The sequence below is a fragment of the Paramormyrops kingsleyae genome, chromosome 9 (assembly GCF_048594095.1).
Source record: "Paramormyrops kingsleyae isolate MSU_618 chromosome 9, PKINGS_0.4, whole genome shotgun sequence".
Classification (NCBI taxonomy): domain Eukaryota; kingdom Metazoa; phylum Chordata; class Actinopteri; order Osteoglossiformes; family Mormyridae; genus Paramormyrops; species Paramormyrops kingsleyae.
In genome coordinates, this window is record NC_132805.1 from 23,625,123 (window position 1) to 23,641,904 (window position 16,782).

General features: G+C 40.8%; 1 protein-coding gene across 3 annotated transcripts; it reads right to left on the reverse strand.

Moving 5' to 3' along the window:
• Window positions 1–1,950: 1,950 nt before the first annotated feature.
• trim35-28 (tripartite motif containing 35-28) lies at window positions 1,951–16,730 on the reverse strand. 3 transcript variants are annotated; one of them, XM_023833201.2, is made up of 7 exons: window positions 16,513–16,730; window positions 15,254–15,896; window positions 15,026–15,121; window positions 13,629–13,859; window positions 12,788–12,810; window positions 12,579–12,697; window positions 2,966–4,203 (listed from the first exon to the last, which is right to left on the reverse strand). In XM_023833201.2, the coding sequence occupies exons 2-7, from the start codon at window positions 15,662–15,664 to the stop codon at window positions 3,668–3,670; spliced, it is 1,416 nt and encodes a 471-aa protein (XP_023688969.1). In that variant the 5' UTR covers window positions 15,665–15,896; window positions 16,513–16,730; the 3' UTR covers window positions 2,966–3,667. The 3 variants fall into 3 exon arrangements, with proteins under 3 accessions (XP_072572677.1, XP_023688969.1, XP_072572676.1); XM_072716575.1 differs by having other exon boundaries at window positions 16,506–16,730; XM_072716576.1 differs by lacking the exons at window positions 15,026–15,121; window positions 16,513–16,730 and having other exon boundaries at window positions 1,951–4,203; window positions 15,254–15,901.
• Between the last annotated feature and the right edge of the window lie 52 nt (window positions 16,731–16,782).

Sequence of the window (16,782 nt, forward strand, 5' to 3'; positions counted from 1 at the left end):
TTTTTTTTAAAGAGAGCACTCATGTCAACTGTTTATTTCAGGGCAAAATAGAAATAAAGGTCATAGCCTGGCTGATTGTGTGAGCATGCAGGTGTCAAACCCATACCTTTCCAAAGGACTGTTACCTAGAATTATCAATATAAACCATAGTGTAGTAGAGTATTTAAGATAGTGGTTTGACTGGTGCCTTGTGTTGGTCCCACTATGTGGTGTATACATTCTGATCTCTGTAGGACTGAAGGATTCACTAGCAAAATTCTAAACATTGTTAAGAAATGGTTAGTGTAATACAGTCTATCTCCAGATCACTTGCATATTATTAGCTATAGTACTGTTCTAATACTAATTTAAAAGGTTCACAACAGTTAGCCATCTGAAGTACAGAGTATTTGCATATTGGATATAAAATATTAGGGGACTACCTCTCTTGGTTTTGTAAACTAATGCATAAAAGCCCAGCTTGCATTCATTTAGTCTCTATGGAGAGCACTACCGTGCTCTCTATTCTAGTCTGGTGCACCTCTGTGGTTTCCTGCACTTCACATCGAAAGAGCTGCTGCACCTCTGCAAAACAGCTTTCTGTGCAATGTATTAACCCCTTACTGTGACTTACCTTAATTACAAATTATTGACTTAAGAAAATTCATTTATCTGAAGCACTCAGTAAAGATTTAGTGCCTCAGTCATTTTTGTATCTTAATTTAATAATAGTGTTAATTGTTCATATGATTTGAAATAATGGTATTAATTATTCTGTATTGAATTTACTGTGCATGAAGCTGTGTTCTAGGCATAAGGTACTTTGCATCGTTTGGATGAGTAGATCTCAGAAAGATAGCTAGATAGTAACAGATAGATAGATAGATAGATAGATAGATAGACAGACTGTATATTTACTATAAAAGTGCCTGTGATGTTGAAAGTGAACAAAATTTGTTATCAACTGCAATGTGCCCTCACACATCATACAGAAACAGTTCCACTGCACTGATGATGCAGACAGTGTGCAAAAACAAGCGAGCTTTTCTCGAAAACAGCAGTCCGCCCTCGAGTGACCGTATCTCACTACCCGTATAGCCCCATTGCTTCCTCACTTCTCTAGTAAAAAAGTTATGTTTCATTTATGCAGCTCCAGTCGCCGCACTAGGCGACATAGGCATCTTAATTTTTTCCAACTTTGTTGGTTAAATTTTACACAATATACAATTACAACCAGGACATTTAGAATGTGAAAATGACACAAGTATTTGAATCATAAGAAATATGACACAACAGCATTATAAATCGTGTGAATTATAACTTAGTGAAAGCCCTGGGATAATAAATAACCTCAATTTACAATGGGGTGATTTCCCTTCTTCTCAGACAGAGGGCCGGCAGCACCACATTGGCCCGACTGGTCTACATTTATGTTACCTTGCAGTCTGTTTACATTCCCGTGGCTGAATTCCTTAGTTACCACTTTCTTATTTGCCTTTCTGGAAAATTTGACCTGAAGGAGCATTAATATATGTATTTTGTGCATTTTTATTGCACAGTTTACCAATAAAGCACTAAAAATAATAGAGTATATATTTACAGAATATTTAGATCATATAAAATGGTACATATAAAGATTTCAGGCTAATCAATTAAGATTTGAGGATTTACTATTGATCAAATTTTGTGAGGATATACAAATATGTTTATAACATTACAGAATAGTGACTCTTTCCTTCTCTGTCAACCATTTTCCATTAAAGGTGGCTTTATAGCTATTTTGTATAGTCCTATCTGCGTAAATATCTGGTTAAGTTCGCCTCTGGCATCCGATCAGTGACAACAGGAAATTTTCATGTAGAATGAACATAATTTCAGGTTGACAGAAGTGTCACTAGGGATTTATGAGAATGGAGGCTAAGCCTTTTCATGGGGAGTCTGATTGTAATGGAAATTAATGAGAATGCGCTATTTGAACTAATTAGTGTACATTTATTGGGATAAATCCCCCCTAAAACAGCCCTAGCAACATCCTTGACAGTCACCCTGTAACTACACATTATACAATACTGCATTATTTAATAACTCGACACAATGTAACAAATTTTCTCTTCATAATATGACACCACTTGCATTTTGTAATCTGCTGCATTTTGGAATAGTTTGAATGCAATATGTAATATTAAATTTTACTTATTACAAAATGCAGGGAAATGAGAGTAAAATGGTGCGAATAAAATAAATCACATAAATAACCGGGGGCCTGACCATGAAAAACCTTAAAATTGTTAAAATCTCAAACTGCATTCTATAAGAAACTGGGAATAATAAGATTGATTTTAAAAGGGGAGTCACATGGGACAATTTACTAAATTTAGTAAGCAGATGTGCTGAAGCTACTCAAACTGACTGTAAATGGAGGAAAGATGGTGTACTAAGGGAGGGAAAAGACAAATACAGTAGTCAATGCGAGAAAACACAAATGTGCAAGCATCTCCATATGCAGTTTAGAAACAATTGTTGTGAAAATAGTATAAGCAAGTGCAAAGTAACATGATTAATATGGGAGTCTAGTTAAAGAAAAAATTGTGCAAAATGTGTTAGCTTTGACATTATAACATGTTTATGAAGATAATGTTCCAATTTTGTTCTTATTTATAGGTTATCAAAATCACTAGGGACTGTGGGCAGTGCTGGCTTAATGGTCAGGGACGCGCACTTATAATTGAAAGATTGCAGGTTTGAATCCCTGACCAGCAAGGTACCCCCCCCAGGTACTGCGCCCTGGGCACCGAATTAGCTGCCCCCTGCTGTCATAATGTCACATATGGGTTAAATGCAGAGGATACGTTTTGTTGTTGTGCACTGTGCTGTGGTGTGTCAACAATGACCACTGATCACTAAATTCTAATAAAACTTCCATTTTGGCAACAAGTTGTAAAAAAAAAAAAAAAAACACCCGCTAACCAGTCCCTGATAGCATTCATACAGTCAACAAATACCATTAATTTATTCATTATGTTTAAAAGAGCAATAGAAATTAATATCACCAGCATAAAAATAGTAACCAATTTTGAAGCTATTGATAATCATACCCAGAGGCAGCATAAACAAAATGAATACTCTAAAGGCACCAAGACAGAACAATCACCCAAATCAGCAGAAGATCATTCAACCAAATTACATAAATGAATCTCGTCAAATTAACAAATATAAATGTTAAGTGTGGTGGATATTATAAATGTAAAAATATGGTGCATTGTCTTAAACAACCAAAATGGATATTTTCATTCACAGTTTGTCTATTATTATATAATGCGCTGTTACATATCCTCCAAAAAAGAAGGCTGACGTAATTCTCCAGAGGTGCCAGTGTACAGCTCCCCCCAGTGGCCACCAAGGCTGCTTAAAAGAAACAATCCTCCAGAAAAAACAGATTCCCAAAGAAATCCACTCCTTATACAAATAAGCAGCAACATTTTTCTCAAATATGTTTTAGCAGTATCTATAAGACTTATACCAGACAGTTTTACATGTCAACTTAAATCTTAATATTTATATGCTTAAGATTGCGTATCCTAGCGCAGGATATACTAAGGAATCCGGCAGAAAAGCCATTCGATTCTCTAAGCCACATGGCTACAGTCTTTATGTAATCATGCATGTGTGTAACCCCAATGTGCAGTGCCTACACTGCTCTTATGATGACTTTAGCTGGGCACACGGTCATGGGAGTGCTGTGTAGTCCCGGCCCAAAAAGGGGAAAGACCCTCTCAGTGAACTTCTCGGTGAAGGTGCAGATGTGACTCCCGTCACTCGGGTTGAAAAAAGACACCTCTCCCTTGTCCATATTCAGCTTCACCCTCACTGTGTCAGGCTTCATCTCCAGATTCAGCACCGTGCGTGGGGTAGTCAGCACATTGTAGGTGCCCTTGCTGAGCCCGATGGTCCAGACGCCGGCACTGGGGGTCACGGTGAAACGACGCTTGCGCACCACCGACTCCTTGCACACTCCCAGAATCCATTTGGGGTTGTCACCCACGCGGACGTCCCAACGGTGGCGGCCTGAGGTGAAACCCTGGGAGCCCATAATGAATACACAGGGGTCAAAGCGCTCCAGGTTGTCCGGGAGCTGCTGCCTCCCATGGTTGTCTTTCACGCTGGACAGATCAGGTGATATCCAGAGCCAGGGTGAGGCCGTGTTGGGGTCCAGTATGACCGGAACTACAGACAAGAATATTAAGGGTCATGACTGGGCCATCACAATGGTTGTTGCACAGTGTTTACATACCTCCCCTTTACTTATTTTGGCATATATTTCTAAATAACAGTCTTGACAGTTTATATTTAATGAAATTTTCCTGTATATAGTATGTTACATTATCATCATCAATATCATTATTGTAATGCATTTATGTTAAGACCATTGGCACGGTCCTCATTTTTGGAGTTTACACAAACATACAGTACATTTTGTTTTAAACATGCTCTGGCATTGTATAATTGTAGTCGAATTGCAGTACAATTCGATTGAACTGAATTGAATTGAAAGGGCATCAGAATGGTTCTTCATCCATTCAAGAAAGGTGTGGGAAAAGTCTCATTAGACGGCTGAAAGAACTGAGTGTAACCTCCTGAGACCCGACCTATTCATTTATGTCCATTGTAGTGGACATTGTATTTTTGCATTTATTTTTTCACTGATGTTGGGAAACGTATTTATTCTTGTTGTGCACTAAAGAATATATGCTGTGAAATAAAAATGAGAATAAATTTTAAAAAATCTAAATTGTAAGACGTCTTATTTCCTCCAAAGACAAATAACCTACAATTGAAGGACACTTTTTTCCTTGGGTCTCAGGAGGATAATATAGTGATCTGTAGGTCAGGCAGCGTAATCATGCAAATCAATTTGATGATTCAGGAATAATTTATGTATAAATGATTCCTGGTCTTAGAGGAATGTCATACGAGGAAAGGTTAGTTGAACTAAATCTGTTCAGCATCAAGCAAAGGAGACTTGATCCAGGTCTATAAGATTCTAACAGGTTTGGATGCTGTTCAACTGAATAGTTACTTCAGCATTAGTTCAAATACAAGAACTCGTGGCCATAGGTAGAAATTAGCGGGAGAACATTTCAAACTGGATTTAAGGAAGCACTTCTTTACACAGCGTGTAGTCAGAGTATGGAATAGTCTTCCTGATAACGTAGTGCAAGCTGAATCCTTGGGTTCCTTTAAATCAGAGCTAGATAAGATTTTAACAACTCTGAGCTATTAGTTGAGTTCTCCCCAAGTGAGCTCGATGGGCCGAATGGCCTCCTCTCGTTTGTATAGTTCTTATGTTCTTATAATATATTAATTGCAATTAATAATAATAATAATAATATATTTTATTTAAAGGCGCCTTTCAAGGCACTCAAGGACACCTTAACAATTCACACAATATGCAAACATACTACTGTGCGTGTATAAATACATAAAAAATTACCATAATCAAATAAATTAAAAGCTACCTAAATAAAGTAAAAAAGTAAAGTGAATAAGCAAGACACCTCTGAGGTGCAAGGTAGGAAGCAAACATCCATTGCAGGGTGCACACTTTACAGCCAGTTTAGGCTCTCTAATGCACTTAAGTTGCATGCTCATAGGGCTGCACAATCAATCATTAAAAAAAACTGTGACCTCATTTCTATATTACAACTGTTCTTCTGCATTGTATTATCAGCTGGATCAAAAGAAGTGATCCTACTTTTCCCCAGAGTCTCAAGTGTCCCATAATTCTACATTCTCTTTAAAGGGCGCTATTCCCACATACCAGGTATAGTCAGGGAAAAAATTATTTGAACCCCTGCTGATTTTGTAAGTTTTCCCACTAACAAAGAAATTATCAGTCTATAATTTTGATGGAAGGTTTATTTGAACAGTGAGAGACAGGACAATAACAAAAAAATGCTTTAGTACTTGGTGACAAAACCTTTGTTGGCAATCAAAGAGGTCAGACGTGTCCTGTAGTTGGCCACAAGTTTTGCACACATCTCAGGGGGGATTTTGTCCCACTCCTTTTTCCAGATCCTCTCCAAGTCATTAATGTTTCGTGGCTGATGTTTGGTAACTCGAACCTTCCCATAGAAAACCCAAATTTTCTATGGGATTAAGGTCTGGAGACTGACTAGGCCACTCCAAGACCTTAATATGCTTCTTCTTGAGCCAATCCGTGTGTTTTGGATCATTGTCATGCTGGAATACCCACCCATGACCCATTTTAAATGCTCTGGCTAAGGGAAGGAGGTTCTCACCCAAGATTTGACGGTACATGGCCCCATCCATCCTCCGTTTTATGCGGTGAAGTTGTCCTGTCCCCTTGGCAGAAACACACCCCCAAAGCATAATGTTTTCACCTCCATGTTTGATGGTGGGGACGGTGTTCTTGGAGTCACAGGCAGCATTCTTTCTCCTCCAAACACGCCGAGTTGAGTTGATGCCAAAGAGCTCGATTTTGGTGTCATCTGACCACAACACTTTCACCCAGTCCTCCTCTGAATCATTTAGATGTTCAGTGGCAAACTTCAAATGGGCCTGTACATGTGCTTTCTTGAGCAGGGGGACCTTGTGGGCACTGCAGGATTTCAGTCCTTCATGGCGTAGTGTGTTACGAGTATCAACTGTTTTCTTGGTGACTATTGTCCCAGCTGCCTTGAGACCACTGACAAGTTCCTCCTGAGTAGTTCTGGGCTGGTTCCACACCATTCTCATTATCATTGAAACTCCACGAGGTGAGATCTTGCATGGAGCTCCAGACCGAAAGAGACTGGCAGTTATTTTATGGTTCTTCTATTTGCGAATAAATCGTACCAACTGTTGTCAATATCCTCTTGGACCGGTTAGAAGGTGTAGTTGGCATTACGGGGACAGCACTCTCTTGATTCCGCTCATATTTAACTGATCGCTATCAGTATGCCCATGTGAACAATGAATCATCCAAGGCCACCAAAGTCAAATATGGCATCCCACAGGGATCAGTACTGGGCCCACTACTATTTACCCTATACATGCTACCTCTTGGCAACATTATTAGAAATCATGGTGTTGGGTTTCATTGTCATGCAGATGATACACAGTTGTATATATCTGTTAACCCTGATGATACATCACTCCTATCTCAGTTAGAAGACTGTCTATTAGATATCTGGTGCTGGATGGCAAAAAAATTCCCAATGTTAAACACAGAAAAAAACAGAAGTACTGGTAATTGGTCCCAAGGCTGCAAGAAATAAGTTTCACCACCTCAGCATTAGTGGCCTTCCTACACAACCTAACACTGTGGTTAGAAATCTTGGTCTTCTAGTTGATTCAGATCTATGTTTTGATGCTCACATAAGAAGTATTACTAGAACTGCGTTTCATCTACGGAACATAGCCAAGCTTCGTAAGATGCTCTCATTTCGTGATGCAGAAAAATTAATACATGCCTTTGTAACTTCCAGACTGGACTACTGTAATGCCCTCCTTTCTGGTTGCCCATCTGGATCCTTACATAAACTTCAGCTGGTACAGAATGCAGCAGCCAGAGTTCTCACAATCACTAAAAAATTTGTGGGGATGCCCATTACTGCTATTAACCTACACTCACCTAAAGGATTATTAGGAACACCGTACTAATACGGTGTTTGACCCCCTTTCGCCTTTAGAACTGCCTTAATTCTACGTGGCATTGATTCAACAAGGTGCTGAAAGTATTCTTTAGAAATGTTGGCCCATATTGATAGGATAGCATCTTGCAGTTGATGGAGATTTGTGGGATGCACATCCAGGGCACGAAGCTCCCGTTCCACCACATCCCAAAGATGCTCTATTGGGCTGAGATCTGGTGACTGTGGGGGCCATTTTAGTACAGTGAACTCACTGTCATGTTCAAGAAACCAATTTGAAATGATTCGAGCTTTGTGACATGGTGCATTATCCTGCTGGAAGTAGCCATCAGAGGATGGGTACATGGTGGTCATAAAGGGATGGATATGGTCAGAAACAATGCTCAGGTAGGCTGTGGCATTTAAACGATGCCCAATTGGCACTAAAGGGCCTAAAGTGTGCCAAGAAAACATCCCCCACACCATTACACCACCACCACCAGCCTGCACAGTGGTAACAAGGCATGATGGATCCATGTTCTCATTCTGTTTACGCCAAATTCTGACTGAATTTGAATGTCTCAACAGAAATCGAGACTCATCAGACCAGGAAACATTTTTCCAGTCTTCAACTGTTCAATTTTGGTGAGCTCGTGCAAATTGTAGCCTCTTTTTCCTATTTGTAGTGGAGATGAGTGGTACCCGGTGGGGTCTTCTGCTGTTGTAGCCCATCCGCCTTAAGGTTGTGCGCGTTGTGGCTTCACAAATGCTTTGCTGCATACCTCGGTTGTAACTAGTGGTTATTTCAGTCAAAGTTGCTCTTCTATCAGCTTGAATCAGTCGGCCCATTCTCCTCTGACCTCTAGCATCAACAAGGCATTTTCGCCCACAGGACTTTGCACACCATTCTTTGTAAACCCTAGAAATGGTTGTGCGTGAAAATCCCAGTAGCTGAGCAGATTGTGAAATACTCAGACCGGCCCGTCTGGCACCAACAACCATGCCACACTCAAAATTGCTTAAATCACCTTTCTTTCCCATTCTGACATTCAGTTTGGAGTTCAGGAGATTGCCTTGACCAGGACCACACCCCTAAATGCATTGAAGCAACTGCCATGTGATTGGTTGATTAGATAATTGCATTAATGAGAAATTGAACAGGTGTTCCTAATAATCCTTTAGGTGAGTGTATAAAGCACTGAATGGCCTTGCACCAGAATACCTCAGTGATCTGCTGACCTCATACAACCCTCCGCGCTTGCTTCGTTCTCAAGGCGTGGGATATCTGTTAGTACTTAGGGTAGAAAGAGCTACGGCAGGCTGCAGAGCTTTCTCCTATAGAGCTCCTCAGCTGTGGAATGGTCTTCCACCGGATATGCGGGTTTCAGGCTCACTCTCAATATTCAAGTCTAGACTAAAAACACACCTGTTTAGTTTAGCTTATAGGGACACTAGTTCTAGCTCTAGCTAACTCCTCACTCCCAGTTAGACCTATAGTGTGAGGTGTAGAGCTGGGTGGGGATCGGTGCCATTGGCTTTGGATTAACTGAATTGACAGTGCTGTCACTCTAGCTTCACAATCGCTTGTGGGACTGGAGTGCTGACATTTCAGGGACTCCCCATGCCTGCATTCCCACTTGCCTTTCCCTCCTACTTATGCTGCCATAGCCATATCTGCCGGAGCTTGCACATTGCACTTCATATTGCACTCGCCTAACTTTTAGCACTTCCTATAGTCTCTCCTACTTTGACTAATTGCATATTTTATTTCCCCTACTCCTCCTGGGGGGTGCTGCCTGGAGACCTCAATCTATCAAGATGTCCAGCACACCCTGCTACATGTGACGTCGCCACTACCAATGATGTCCGTGCATTCAGCTCACCGTTCTGCCTGTATCATCTGCCTTCTGGTTGCCTGGCAATTGGAGGGAGCGTTGGCACCGGCTTGTCATCTCCCCATTTGTGTCTCAAATTTTATTGTTTGACTCTTCCTGCCGGCCCCTGGAGGATGGGCTCCCCCTTTGAGTCTGGTCCCTCCCAAGGTTTCTTCCTTCTCGGGAGTTTTTCCTTGCCACTGTCGCCTATGGCTTACTCACTGCGGGCTTTGGGTGGGGATGCTGTAAAGCGCTTTGAGACGATGTAATGTTGTGATAATGCGCTATACAAAAATAAATTTGTTTGTTTGTTTGTCACCTTCTCACCCAGCTGCTTGGCGATGGTCTTGTAGCCCATTCCAGCCTTGTGTAGGTCCACAATCTTGTCCCTGACATCCTTGGGAAGCTCTTTGGTCTTGGCCATGGTGCAGAGTTTGGAATCTAGATAGATTGATTGCTTCTATGGACAGGTGTCTTTTACACATGTAATGAGTTGAGAAAGCTCCCAATGTCAGCTCGTTACCTGTACAGAATACACCTGGGAGCCAGAAATCTTGCTGACTGATAGGGGATCAAATACTTATTTCATTCATGAAAATGCGACAATTTAAAACTTTTTTTGAAATGCATTTTTCTGGATTTTTTTGTTATTGTTCTGTCTCTCACTGTTCAAATAAACCTACCAATGCAATTATAGACTGATCATTTCTTTGTTAGTGGGCAAACTTAGAAAAATCAGCAGGGGTTCAAATGATTTTTTTCCCTGAGTGTACCTTACTTTTGGTACTTCAATAAAGTACCAAAAGTACGCTACTTCAAGGTGCTGGTTTTCCACTAGCGTAAAAACTGGTACCAGCACTGAATTACATCACAACACGAGGCAGGGTATTTTGTACTCAATTTGACAAATGGCTGTAATATATTATAGGGCTGGACGATGTGCGATATTAATACCAATATTGCATATTATGCACATGTAATTCTTACATCGTCAATCAGCTAGATTAAGATCAGGCTTTTTCTTACCTTCAATTCGAAACAGACATTATAGTTTCAGCATTAGTGGCCTTCCTACACAACCTAACACGGCGGTTAGAAATCTTGGTCTTCTAGTTGATTCAGATCTATGTTTTGATGCCCACATAAGAAGTATTACTAGAACTGCGTTTCATCATCTACGGAACATAGCCAAGCTTCGTAAGATGCTTTCACTTCGTGATGAAGAAAAATACATGCCTTTGTAACTTCCAGACTGGACTACTGTAATGCCCTCCTTTCTGGTTGCCCATCTGGATCCTTACATAAACTTCAGCTAGTACAGAATGCAGCAGCCAGATGTGCGATATTAATACCAATATTGCATGTTATGCACATGCAATTCTTACATCGTCAATCAGCTAGATTAAGATCAGGCTTTTTCTTACCTTCAATTCGGAACAGACATTATAGTTCAGGGAATTTAAGTCTCGCTAAAACATCTTTATTCTGTCATAAGAAAAATTTAACTTAGCAAGTTTTCTAATTTTAATGATTATTTTTTTCAAGATATTCTAGTTTGTTTAAAAATCTGTTTAAAGTTTATCACCGCTGCTTTTGCATGAGCGCTGCATGCATTCTCCAAGACAATCATAACCATTTTCATCCTTGCTGTCCAAATCACTCCTAGACAGGTTTGTGAAAAACTGCTTTTTAAATAAGTACCCCTATATTACAATGCTTAGAAATTACCCAATACCGTGCTGTCCTAGTGCATTATATAAAATACTTAATTTCGTTTCATGCTATTCTGATCTCTGGTTCTTCTAACCAGATCGCAATTAAAGCTTGGGTCACTTCATTTATCCACGCATCCGTTGTTATTATTATTATTATTATTATTATTATTATGTTTTTACCTTGTTAATCATTGTTTTCTAAGTTCGCAACCGTTTTCAAGACCGTAGTTGTAGTGCGTTTCAGAGGCCGGCTATTTGCATGACCAATCAACAAAGAAAGCATTTCAAATCCCACCCCAAAGTACCAAAAAAGTACCTCCTGGCACTTTTGGTACTGGAACTTTTGCTATGGTCTATGGCTGTTTTGGTTACTCTAACTGAATGGCCAATTGAGTGATTCCTTTCTTTTGTCAGTAGTTAATATGCTGGTCCTGGATCAATCATATGTTTGACACACATGTTTTGTTGTTTCCTTTTTCAGTTTAATGACTGCAATAAATGTTGACATTTGAGGAAAAAAAATAATTACATTGAATAGTGATCTCAATTCTAAGCAAAAAAAAATAAAAAATCATGATTCACATTTTTTCAGAACCGTGCAGCTCTAGGTGCTTGTATCTTTTGCATTCTGATACAGTTGGTGTGTTGGAGTTTGGTAGAAGGAAATAGTTCGTACCTTAAACTGCTCACTACAGAGTCTGTGGATTATCATCAAAAACCAGGTCATGATTTCTGGTAAGAGACATTAATGTTGAATTTCTCAAATGTATTTTCTGGTGTTTTAATCACCACAGAAAGAATGCCACACACTCCCTTTATATTTGACAGAAGCCCAACATTTTTACAACTGATATCTCCAAAACTAGTAAACTCCCAGCAGAACAATTTAGATGATTGATAGCAATAAAGCCCCTCTAAAACATATCTTTTTTTCAGTTTTGGGGTGAACTGCCCCTTTGACTGATTTGATTGACAAATACAAGATTTGGATTTTGAGACCAGCCATGCTTTCATTTATTTTCATAAAATTTTTTATCTCTTAATTATAATTCCTGTAATTACCTATATGATTAACTGAATAATTTGGACCCTTTTTTCTTGATTTTTGCCTAGGGGCAGCGTATGTCGGTTCAAATCCCAGGGCCAACAGACAAATGATGCCACTGGGTCCTTGAACCTTCGATCTCAACAGGGGCCTTGAATGCTGGCTGGACCTGCGCTGTGACTCCAATCTTACTATCACCTGTAGAAATACGTTTATGCGTCTCACAGAGATCATGACTCTGATTTTCACATGCTGTGCTGAACCTTCAATAGGCGGATATCCCAGGTAACTGTAAAACTCACATTTTGTCTTCACAGACCCCAGTTATACTCACTCTTTTGAACACACGACTGCATCTTCTCCCAGACCCTGTAACCCAAGGATCCCAGGTGACCAGCCACATCAATGAGCCCTCCCGCGACATTCGGGGGATCCTCGTTGATCCACTGGGCCCTGAAGCGACATTTCGGAGTTGGCTGCTGTGTGGGATTGGGCGAAGAATTGGAAAACTGCATGCTGGTATATGTAGTGAAGTGTACTTACCTTCTTTTTAAGGATTGGAAATTCTGAAAAAAAAAACAACGCATCATTGACAATGCATTTTTAAATGTACAAATATGAAGAAAAAAAAAACTCCATGAAATCCATGATATTGAAAGGCAAACAATAATATTTTCTGGAAAGTTTTTGTGAATTCACTTACTTCTACAATTTTGACAGACTAAAAAAATTGCAGTGATGTACTGTACGGGTTAAATGATCCCACACTAACTAGAAAACTATAAAATGAAGCAATTAATAACTTTACTACCCACCTCCTATAAGAGTTAATCTAGTACAGGGTCACAATGTTACTGTGTACTGTTATTATTACCATTATTAATGTAAATGCTTTATTAGACTTCTTTTTCACAAGTGGTGACAGTAGCAAAGAGGACGTTGGCAAAAATGGACAACATTATGAACCAATTCTAGCCAAGCACTCAGGGGGCGCTGTCCTGGAGCACATTTACCCAATGGTGTGCAACAAAGCATTACTGGAGATCCTTCCAACTGCTGCCATCAGGCCCCACAATACCTCCCCCTGACGAGTCACCCTCCACCACTGGCCAGAACACATCAGGAAGCATCCCGTTTTTTGTCATATTACGGAGATATATATATTATATTATCCTTATCGTCATCATTATTACTAGTTAGTATGTTAGTTTAATATTCCAATATTCCGTTTCTCAAGATATTCTATTTGTGTACTGTGTACTTTTTTGATCCGTTTGAACCATGTTCACTTGTTTGCACTGGATACTGAGATCAATAAAGTTTCATCTTAACCTTAAATGCTTGTGATGTCAGTTCTGGCCAAGTATGCAAAAAGATCTCATACTTGCAAGAAGGTCAGGTCCTCTGCCCCCATCTCCCTCTTTATGGACTGGAGCAGCTCTGACAGCTTTGAGATGTCTTTATTCAGCTCTGAAATCCTGCTCTTCATTTTCTGCTTCTTTTCTTCCTCCTCTGACTTCAGCTCAGCAATCCTTCGTGCTTCTTCTTCTGCCAGGAACTTTCGGAGCTTCTCAAACTCGCTGCTTATCTGCACTTGCGTTTGCTGAGTCTGAATCTGAAGAGAGCAGCCCGAGTTATTTTCTACTCTGATTGCACACAATGCAAAAAAAATTCAATCATCTATCTTCGACAGCTTCACCAGCACAAGGTCACAGTGAGCTCAGAGCATATCCCAGGAAGCACAGAGCAGAGGCCTGGACTGGATGCCATTGGACCACATGGCATAGTCACACTCTGTGGACAATTCAGAGATGCCAGTTTTCCAAATGTATGTGTTTGTACTGCAGGAAGAATCCAGAGGCAACTCACATGAATTCAAGCTTGTCAAAAAATAGTGGAGGCAGAATTGTACCTACAACTCTGAAGATCTGAGGCCAAAGTCTGACCCATTGAGCTACACATTCCCCTCAAATGATCATCTATCTGAAAATACAATTAATGTACAGAGTGTAATATTTGGGCTAATCTTGGGCTTAACAAACATGACATGGAACTGCCTGAGCAAAAGGACCAGGATCAGCACGCAGGATCAGCTATTTATGTTTCTTAAAGCAGTTTAGCACAATATACCAGGCCCCTTAATGGAGTGAATCATGTCAAAGCAGGGGTCTCCAACTCAGATCCTGGAGAGATACTATACAGAAGGGTTTTCTATCATACCAGGGTTTGGATGAGCCACGCCTGTTCCTGGTATTTACCTGAGAACAGGTGTGGCTCATCAGAAGCCAAGTAGGATAGAAAACCTACAGGACAGGAGCTCTCCAAAACTGGAGTTGGAGACCCCTATTTATCTCTGGAAAAACTAACTGTGCAGTAATTTAACTAGCCATCTTCTTTCACTTTGGTCAGGGATTTTCAACTGAGGGTCTACAGAAGCACATTGTATGTTTACAGGTTAACAGTAATTCAGTTCATGCAATGCAAAAAATATTTAAGGGGTGACTGGTCCAATTTCTTATATGTGTGCACACATATAGTTCTTAGCTCTGGACTATTTTCATTTGATCCTGGTTTAATAAAGCTTTGAAACCCCTGATTCTGAGTCAAAAATTCAACCGGGCATTTTTCTAAGTAGCAGAAGTTAACAGACAGGGTGAATCTGGAGTCAAAACATTAAACTAGCAAGCTAGCTTGCCACATCGTGTCACACAAAAAAATCAGAGCACCCTGTCCTGTCTGAAATAATGTCAGTTTAAAATGAATGGCAAACAGCCATATTACCTTTATGTGTTCCAGTGTTTCACTGTATTTTCTTTTTATTTTCTTATATAGGTCCAACTTCTCCTCCAAGACCTTTATTTTAATATTAAGCTCTTCCTAAAGTGGACAGGATACAAATGACAAATTTAAAACAATGTTATGTGTGAAATTTCCCTGTCAAACAGGTTCCACACTCACAGCTCCCCCTAATGCCTGTGAATGATGATCGCAAAGTTCCATGCCTCCTACCTTGCAGGCCGGCACTCCCCGGTCCACTGGCCTCAGCTCGTGCCCCGGGTGCAGTGTGACACACTCGACGCACACCGGTTCCTCATCCTTTACACAGTACAACACCAGCTCCCGACGGTGCAGACCGCAGAGCGGCTCGAGCCCGGATGGCGCCCAGCAGCCCTTCTCCTTCCGGTAGGACTCGCAAGTGTTCCTCAGGGCCAGGTTAGGTATGGGTTCCCCTTCGCACCGTTTCCGACACACCGGGCATTCACGGATTCCCTTCTGCTGCCAATAGCGCTCCAGACAGTCACGACAGAAGCTATGACTACAGGGCAGGAGCCCGGGCTCCTTGAATATATCCTTGCACACAGGACATGTGAGGTCCTCCTCAAGGAGAGAGGGCCTCTCTTGCATTTCGTAGTCCTCCATGACTCCCGTCTCGATACTTTACTTTCACTTTCTCATCAGTTCACCGAGGAAATGACGGCTCACTTCTCCAGGGTTCAAAACAAAAAAAGGTCTGGTTCCTCTACCGATCCGTAGAGGTGTCAGTGGCACTTGTTTTTAAATGTAAACACTTATACTTAACAATTTTCTGTAATCCAATCAATCCGCAAGTGGCGAGGCTACGCTAGGCTAGGTCAACAGCTCCTCCTTCTTCCTGTTTAAAAAAAAAAATGCATGTAGATGCAGTACTACATAGGCGCCTATAGGGGGGCACAATTTAGGCCAAGAACGTGAACAAATATAGCAATGTAGGAATACTACTTCTGTCAGGGATGAAGAAGTGATTTAAGACAAAACTGGATGGCATTTACGAATGACAACAAAAATTATAACTTCCTTGCTGCTACCTTGTGTTGCTCATATAGCTAAGTCCTTGCTCATCCCTGGCTTAGGAAAACCGCTATCCTGTGTGTATGGCGGTTCATTGTTCACACTAAAACCAGTTTTCCGGGGGGTATTCCACAAAGCAGGATTTTTTCTTTAGCCAGATAAGTAAAATGTAAGTACTGTCCAACAGGAATGTTTACTTACCTTTCCACCTATTGGACAGTTTTACTGTTTGGCTTAAGTTATCCAGCTAACCGGGACGTTCTGCTTTGGGGAACACCCAAAACTGCCTGTTCTACATAATATTTATAGTAATATTATCTGTATATTTTGTTGGAATATGACCATATGGTGGCGCGCAGTTGCCTCACACCTATGGCACCAGGGAAAACATGTAATGAATTTGTATGTTTATTTCTATTTGGGCTCCAGTTACCAGTTACCCGGATCGTTGAGCCGGACACACCGCCGCTCGTCCCCTGGTTCGGTGCCCGTTTCGGCAGTATTCGGCCCGTGTTTCGTGACCGAACGTGGCCGTGACGTCACGGCGCTGGGCACGCTAGCGGACACGCCGTCTTGTTTGTACCATCTTCTGTCTATCCGTCTGTCACTACCGAAAATGTTACACCTTGTCACTTCCGAAAATGTTACTCCTACCGAAAATGTAACTTCCACTACTACGCATGCGCACATAAATCACGCATGCGTCCACA